This window comes from Apis dorsata, unplaced genomic scaffold (genome assembly GCF_000469605.1).
Source record: "Apis dorsata unplaced genomic scaffold, Apis dorsata 1.3 scaffold_527, whole genome shotgun sequence".
In the NCBI taxonomy this organism is placed as follows: domain Eukaryota; kingdom Metazoa; phylum Arthropoda; class Insecta; order Hymenoptera; family Apidae; genus Apis; species Apis dorsata.
In genome coordinates this window covers 91,106-99,876 of record NW_006263750.1, presented here as the reverse complement: position 1 = coordinate 99,876, position 8,771 = coordinate 91,106, and the positions used below count along the sequence as shown (strand labels likewise).

Here is an 8,771-nt window from a genome sequence, read left to right as displayed (position 1 = left end):
TCTCGGATTATAAATCGTTTAATATTAATTCAATATATTTCAAATGCAATCTATATTGTTTAAAATTTATCAAAATATAGAATAGATTATCGAATTTAATATTAACATTTATCTCAACATTAAAATCTATCTCTTCGAAAATCTAAAAAAGATTTTAAGAGGGTCTTAAAATGAATTGTAAATGTAAAATTTGTATATTATTTCTGATATCCATTCAAGATTGTCAAAATCCAAACTTTAAAAAATTTTAGAATGAATTGTGAATGTTCATCTAAGAAATATTGATTCAAATTCTAATGGCATTTTTTCGTATCAAAGTCTTATTTAGAACGAAAGAAAGAAATTGGAACTAACTTTTTAATATTTTATAAAAGTTTCAGTTGACTTGCAAAAAATTTAATATTTTTTATAAAAATTTTTTATTAAAAACAATATGAAATAATATATATATTTTTTTGTAGAATATTTATTATGTTCAAACATAAGTTTGATGTATTCGTTATCGTTTTCTTTTTAAAAACATCCAGTTGTATTGACAATGATATTCGATCACTGTGATTGGCTTATTTGAAGAATAAGGTTCCATATATTTCGACGAATTATGCTTAGTGTGTGGTGGTAAGGAGACGAAAGAAGGGATAAGGAAAAAAGCTTAGAAGGATCAGTTAGTCCTCGACAGTCTACCTCTTTACGTCGTTTTAAGTGTGATTGAAATTGTGATTTCATTGTATTTTAAAATGGATAAAATAAAGAAAATACATGTTAAAACAAGTGCAAATTCTGTAGGAGAATGTCAGTTGACAATTAGATTGTTAGAAATGCTACAAAGAACAAAATATGAATTAGTGCAGGAAAATGGACAACGTCGTTTAACTGCTCCAGAGATTGTTCGTGGTGAAAAGCAACGTGTAAAAGGTGCTGAAATTTTTCTTGGTCGTCTACCGCGAGATTGTTACGAAGATGAACTAATGCCAGTATTAGAAACAATCGGTTATTTGATTGAATTACGATTGATGCTAGATTTTTCTGGATCTACTCGCGGTTATGCGTTTGCTTCATTCGAAGATGTAAAAACAGCGAGACGCGCCTGCGCAAAACTTGACGGTTATGAAATTAGACCGGGCCATCGTATCGGTGTCGTTAAGTCAGTTGATAATTGTCGGCTATTTTTCGGTGGAGTACCTAAAAATAAAAGCAAAGAAGAATTTATGCAAGAATTAACTAAGATTCTTGAAGGCATTATTGACATTTATCTATATCCAAGTGCACATGATAAAACATTGAATCGTGGTTTCATATTCGTCGAATTCAAAGATCATAGAGCAGCTGCAATGGCCAGACGAAAATTAATACCTGGCAGAGTTATGTTGTGGGATCATGAAATTGCAGTTGATTGGGCTGATCCTGAACCTGGTGATCCTATTGACGAAGAAATTATGGAAAGTGTAAGTTTTAAATTATTCAAAAAATATCTTTTTATTTAAAAATACGTTACGTGTTTGTATTGTATATGCTATACAATCTGCTACGAATATGTAGAATTATATATTGTTAAAAAAATATGTATCTATTTGTACCTTTCATTTTAACGATGAATTAAAAAATATATATAGCATTGATTATTATTCTTAGGTTACTGCTTTATTTGTACGAAATCTTAATTTGGATATGTCACAACAAAAGGTTCGAGATATCTTTCAAAAAAATACGAAAATTCCTATTCTAAAATTAAAAAAAATTAATCATTTCGCATTCGTACATTATGAAAGTCGTCAAGCAGCACAAACTGTAATGGATATTATGACAAGTATATTTATATACTCTATATGATATTTTATTATTTTATTCATTTATTATTTTATCTCATTTATTATAATAAAACGCCTATAAAATAGGATGTAATGGTATTGCTGAGTCTGAAGGTTGGGAAATACGTTGGGCAAAACCAATCGGAGCTGCAAAAATTTTAGAAAGACAAAAATGTATCAATGAAGCTGTAGCAAAATCAAGTTGTCATAAATTTGAACAAAATCGTAAATATATATCGCCGAAAAAATGTAATCTTAAAAAATTTCAATCTCAAGTCATGGACTTGAACGCTAATGTAGTCGACATAGCCTTAATGCATATGACTGCTTTGCAATATTTCATTAAAGAAAAATTTAATGCTACTTGTACTTTTAATTATTTACACGCAGTGGATGAATCAGCTTTTATGTGTAAAGTATGCATGATATTCGCTTATATTTATTTTTATTCACTTAATATTTTTTTTTTTTTTTTAGTTTTTGATATTTATTATTTTCTTTTTCTTTATTTCCTTAGATAATTATCTTTAAAGATGGACATATTCTGTTTGAATATCATGGAGAATCAATGCCAACAAAACAAAATGCAATTGTCGCTGCATGCACAAAGATCTATCAATTTATAGCCCAGAATTACGGTGAGTACTCTAGATAAAAATATCCTAGATCAAATCCTTATAGAGACGGCTGAATATAATTTGTGAATGTAATTTATTCTTGATAAATGTAATTAATACCAATTTCGTGACGCGAATAATGTTTTAACTTGAGGTTTCCATTTTTCATGAAATTTCAAACAATATACAAGACTTACTTTTATAGATATTTTATTTTTAGTTAATCTTAAAAACAAATTATATACATTATTTAAGTAATAATTTAATCATTAGTTTAATAAATTTTATTTAATAAATTTTTTAAAATTGGTTAAAAAATTAGCAAAATAAAAATAGTATACGTAAGTAACAATGATTTATAGATATTTTTTTGTATGTTTTCAAACAGTGCTACTGAATAACGAGCACTATTGCATGGAACAAAAGCTAAACATTAATCCTGCGGTTGGGTCACCAGTCAGCTGGAATAGGGATATAGATTATAATTAAATTTTTTTTTTAAAAGATTTTTATAATTGAACATGTATAAATTATTTATAACGTAGAGATCCAAAAGCATGATGACAAAAATATCGAAGAAACAATATAAACATGAATTCATTTTTACATCACTGATATGAAATTAAGATTTTAACAGAAAATTTTTACAATTGAAATAGATTTTAACCGAATTTTAAAATATATAATATATTTGTATAAAAATGATTGCTTTGATCTGAATATATGTATTCATGGTCTTAATTACAATATAGTTACGATATAAAATTTTTAATGATGATATAAAATATCATAAAATAAACGAAATTTTAATTATAAAAATTTTAATTATAATATTTATTATTGAAGTCTATAATAAATATATTTTTTAACTGTTGACTTTTAAAAATCGAAATTTAAACTTAGAAAATCTGATGATCGCAGGTTCTCTACGTTAAATTATATTTCAATTATATTTCAAGTATATTTTGATATTGCAAAAATATTTCTTATTCGTTAAATTATACACTATTTACTAATAATTAAATAATAATCTTATTCTTAAATTTATTCGAAAATCATTATTATTCTTAAATTATTCTTAAATTTAGATTTAAACATTGTAATTTTTTATGTTTAAAGTTGTACGTAATTAATACGTGATACATTTAGTTGTTTTGTAATTAATTCACGAAACTGTAATTACAAGTGTGTATATTTAATTTTTTGTTCAATATTTTTTTTTTAAATATATTAGTCAAATTTAAAATAAAATATTTAAATTTTTTTTTAAAAAGATGAAATCCCAAACTTGTCAAATAAACCGTATTTTTTTTAAAAAAATGCGATTAAATAACAACATAAAAAAAATGAAATTAATTATTAAAAATTTCAAAGTTTTATTAGAAGTAAAACTTAATGCAGTTCATTATATTTTTAAAATTAAATATTTCATTAACAATTAATGTAATTAAGAATTTGTTGCATATTAAAAAAATATGATAAAACATTTACCTTCCTTTTGTATTAATAATCAAGAAGCAATATTATTTGATCTTTAGGGTTTAATTTATAATCGGCAATCATACGGTTATTATCCATATAAATTCCTCGAAGCCAAAGCTTCATTCTCTCTGGTTTCCAACTATGATCTGTTTCATCCAATAATTTGGATATTTTTTGCTTTAAATATCCAACTGTTTCTGAATGTGAAATTGGAATTTTTAAATGTGATCCTTCCAGTCTATATACTGTTACAACCAGTTGACATCTACACACTAATATATTTTACAATAAAGTATGTAAAAAATATATATTTTACTATTTAAAAATATATTACAATCACGTTTAGGGAACATTATTTCACTTCAATCTATTTAACTGCAATTTTAATCAGGAAATATCATACATCATAAATAATAATTCACATGAACTACAATTTTAAATTTTATTGGAATTAAAATATAAAAGAAATTAGATGCATATCATATTCAAATAGATTTTCTTTTCGTATACAACTTCTCATTATTTCGATATATAATTTATAAATTTATACATACATATATATATAATATATAATGTATGTAGCGTATAATGTACAATTTCATGTATAGATATTTTATTATTTAATTAAATTAATATATATATTTAATATAATATTTACGTTTTATGAATTCAAGAATTTCTAAATTGTTGATATTGAAAATCGAGCGTTTGATCTAGACATTACTGGTAGAATCATCGCGTAATCTTCGAGTATACTTCTCGCAGTCTCGTTATCCGTATTTTCCGTGACATTTTTAGGTCTCATACAGCGTACCAACTGTCGAGCTTTCACGAGACAGTCGACATTTTGTTGTATCATTTCCGTAGAAAATATTTCGTACGTGTAATTCAGTAACTTTTCAACGATGCAATCGAGAATCTTATTTTTCGGTATTTCTTCATAGACGTTTTCCGAGCATTCTTTGATCATTTTGTTCATCCATCCCCAATTTTCCCAATCTTCGTCGTATTTTACGTGCTGATTTTCCAATTTCCATATTAACTGAGCACGAAATCTATAAATTATGGAAAAAAATTAATGACTTTAAAATAATATATTGTTTATTTGAATTATAAATTGTATCAATTGTTGAAGTGTAATTCAATTTTTAAATTTATAAGCTTTAAAAAAACAAATTATTATTTAATATTTAAAAAACACTCCAATTTTTAACATAATATAAATATAAATGTTGAAAATATAAACTTTTATATCATTATATATTAATACGAGGATATAAAGTTGCATAGAAATTTAATTTTACTCAGACCATTATTGTGATTATAAATATACTAGTTCACGTGTAATTGAGCTTTTAAAAATACGCTTAATAATGAAATTAAAAAAAAGAGAGGTGCGTCTCATATTTTTCCACAACTCGTTTAAACCAGAAACCGGAAACGGTAAAGTTTCAGAGATGCTTACCCCCAATCCAGCGGATTCTTCTCGAACTTTATATTTTTAAGGTTTCTGAGTTGGAACATAGTGTAATCGATGATTTTTATTTGATTGTAATCAAAATAGAAATTTTCCAAATTGGGAAGCAGCGTGAATACGTTGTAATCGATTACAGTGATGTAATTGAACGACAGATCCAAGGTTTTTAAATTGTACATGTTCATAAACCAATTACCAGGCACGATTCTCAATTTGTTGTTCCACAACAGTAAATTTTCTAGTTTTGTGAGGCCTATAAACGCCAAAGAATCTATAGTCTCTATACCTGATCCGTGTAGATCCAAAGTTACGAGAGTCGCGCCGAATCTTGCGAAACTGTGCCTGCAAACAATGCAATACCAAATTTTCCAATTTAAGTTTCATTTTTTTCATTTATCTTTATCGTTATTTTCTTTGAACATTATTCAAAATATTTCAAAATATTACGCAATTGTCATATATTTATTTAAATGATTGATTTTTTTAATTTCAAAATTCTAATTCATCTAATTATTTTTTTATTAATAGAAATATTAAATTTAAACTATTTTCCCTTAAATATGAACAAAAAGATAAGCATATTAAATTAATATATTATTTGATACTTGATAATTAAGCTAATATAATATAAATAAATAATACAATATATAAATTTTCTTCTTCTTACCCTGGAATATTAGATATTCTCGAATCCGAAATCTCTATATTCGTAGTATTGGTTCTCGCTTTGTTCAACGCATTTAGGTTCGTTAGTTCCGTACAATGGAACGTCGTCACATTTTTATACTGTGAATTGATTATGATTTGACAGTTGATCTTGTCCGCCGCGACGTTTGACAATAGATTAAAGATGAAAAATACATTTAACAAATGCTTCATGATTCCCGTGAGACAGAATACCGACGTCGAGTACAAGCGTTCAATTAACTGTACGTTCCTGATATTTCAACCGATGCGCAACTGAATCGCGTGGGCGGCGTATCCTTCGACTCCCGTTTTCCTCTTTTGATAAGAGAATCGGACTACGTGTAATCCAATTAAAAAAGTCGCATAAAGAATAAAGATTATTCTTCTTCATTATCGTACGTCCATATTTTTATTTTATCTCAATTCATCGATTTAGCGAATCTGGTTTTTATCTTTTTGAAAGAGATCTTGCTAATATCGTTTATCTTGTATGAATGAGATCTCTTAATAAATATCGTTTTACGTATATATATAAAAAAAAAAGAAATTTTTATTAATTATCGAATGTTTAAATAAGATTCATTAATCTTCAGTATCCATCGACGTATCTTGTGAAATAATTTCTTTAGGGATGAAATATCATTTCAGATTGATAATAAGATACGCGATATATCTGATCCACAATATTGCATAAGCGATTCATCTATCGATGATATCTATATATATTAAAGGATGGAGGTATTTCAAAAGGGGATGATAAAAGATAGCATTGGTAAAAACAACGTTTATTGTCGTACATACATACATGGATACACAACTCAGACGTTAACATTGATAAACGATACATTCATTTGTTGCTAATGAGAACGTTGATGAATCGATGATCGAGTATGCGAAAATGGGATCATATTCCGTTCGTTCGATCACATTCATGCCTGAGCAACCGATTTTTCTAAACGAATTTCTGGAAAGCGGTGAACAACGGTTCCTCCAACACGCACACGCACAAAATACGTATATAAACAATTAACATTTCCGTTCGTTCGAAAATAACTGTACAATTATTTGTGTTCGGCAGTGTGGCAATATCGGACTTTCAAAAACGAATATCCATCGATTTTTCGGTAAAACGGTACCGCGCTTCCTAACACGTGTAATCTGGCAACGACAACGGGATATTATAAATCGGTAAAACGATCATTGATCACTGATAAAACTGCTCTCGTTTTATCACGATTTATAATATCGATCGCATACAGCTATAGTTATTGTCATAAAAACCGTTCGTTATTTTTGCGCCACAAAAACGATATACAAACGATTTAACACGATCACGCACCTGTGTACAACACCTACAAGTCCCGAAGATTGCGCGTGCACTTTACTACACGATAGAAGCGTCGATCTCTCGGTTCGGAGATAAAAAATATAAAAAACATTGTCGATGAACCTGAACCATGATATCTAACCTAAAAAGTAACGAAGGCTACTTAGGATAGGATGGGTTTCTTTCTCGAGATATCGTTTTTTTCTTTCCCCTCCTTCCTCGTCTTCCTTTTTTCCCCTCTTATTTCCGTTTAATCTCTATGATGAAAAGTGATTTGTACTGTTTCGTACATTCGAAACGATCGACCGTTTACGAGCTACAGATCACTATCACCAGGAAAGTGAACATTAATCCTACGCAGTTCAATCGCGAGTGTTGTCGCAGCGACGTGACGCTATTCTGAACGCTCAGTTGGGTCGGTGTGGAATGCGCTGGCGCAGGTGCGAGCGCCGGATATGATGAAACTTTCGATTTTTTCATCGTAACATCCGTCAAAGCGTTCGAAATGTTTCTCCTCGGTACAGGCGTTGCGTTGTGACCCATATTCCCTATATTTTTCGACAATGAACTACCTTCCCGCCCGTATCCAGGGTACTTCCCCTTTCTGTCCATTTGCTTCTTCGATCCGTATCTATCCGTGAAGTCTGTGTTGTGACGGATAGGTGTCGAAGTTGTTCTCGTTAAATGTAACTCTGTAATCAATTTCACCAATTGAATTTTTCTATCGTATTTCATTCACCGTAAATAGAACATCAAGATTTATCATCCACTGAAAATTAAACTTCTAATCTTTTCTAATAATTCTCCCCCTCTGATACATAAATCTCGTTTTATAATGTGCGAGAAACGTAATAACCGATATAATTGCTTTCCGCGCAAACGTGTCTGGGAAAGTCGTGAACTAAGGGTTTTCAAGCGTGAACAGCTCAGATCCAGAACTGTAATCCGGACAAAATGTAGAAAGTCGAGAGCGCGTTTACCTTGTAATCTTATCGTTCCCTCAGCCTTGCCAAGTAGATTCTCCGCGGAACAGGTGTAGCTGCCGAAATCGTCCCTGCTCAATCTCCTGACGGTCAGGTTCAACTGATACGAATAATCATTCAACGAAATCTCCGTTAGATCATGTTTCTCGTCCGATAATAATTTCATACCTGCAATCGACCGCCAGTTTGAAGTTAGTTTACATTATCCGTCAGGCATGAAATGGTTCCTTCCAGAAGAATAACTTCATCTTCCGTAGACATAACAACAATATTTCTTTCTACCCGATGATCATTTAATCTTTTTTTTTTTTTTTTCTCTCATAATTTATCTCTAAAGAAAAAGATCTATTATGTTATTATTATTGCTAGATATTGGAAAATAACAAAATG

At 29.0% G+C, this 8,771-nt stretch overlaps 3 protein-coding genes across 6 annotated transcripts in view; 1 reads left to right on the top strand and 2 right to left on the bottom strand.

Moving 5' to 3' along the window:
• The first annotated feature begins 562 nt into the window (after window positions 1–562).
• On the top strand, window positions 563–3,090 carry LOC102678083 (APOBEC1 complementation factor-like). The gene is made up of 5 exons (XM_031512923.1): window positions 563–1,445; window positions 1,633–1,807; window positions 1,896–2,224; window positions 2,326–2,446; window positions 2,814–3,090. Exons 1-5 carry the CDS (start codon window positions 738–740, stop codon window positions 2,912–2,914), a joined length of 1,434 nt encoding a protein of 477 aa, XP_031368783.1. The 5' UTR covers window positions 563–737; the 3' UTR covers window positions 2,915–3,090.
• Window positions 3,091–4,552: 1,462 nt separating this feature from the next.
• Window positions 4,553–6,346, bottom strand: LOC102677943 (SLIT and NTRK-like protein 4). Its single transcript, XM_006620735.2, has 3 exons — window positions 6,052–6,346; window positions 5,373–5,726; window positions 4,553–4,962 (listed from the first exon to the last, which is right to left on the bottom strand). Exons 1-3 carry the CDS (start codon window positions 6,261–6,263, stop codon window positions 4,587–4,589), a joined length of 942 nt encoding a protein of 313 aa, XP_006620798.1. The 5' UTR covers window positions 6,264–6,346; the 3' UTR covers window positions 4,553–4,586.
• A 494-nt stretch (window positions 6,347–6,840) lies between these two features.
• Window positions 6,841–8,771, bottom strand: part of LOC102677535 (lachesin-like) — a 24,538-nt gene continuing 22,607 nt past the window's right edge. For all 4 annotated transcript variants that reach the window (XM_006620734.2, XM_006620731.1, XM_006620733.2 and 1 more), the window contains 2 exons: window positions 8,379–8,549; window positions 6,841–8,090 (listed from right to left, as the gene is read on the bottom strand). In XM_006620734.2, coding sequence (XP_006620797.1) covers window positions 7,708–8,090; window positions 8,379–8,549 — 554 coding nt within the window. In that variant the 3' untranslated portion in view covers window positions 6,841–7,707. The remainder of the gene's footprint in view (window positions 8,091–8,378; window positions 8,550–8,771) is intronic.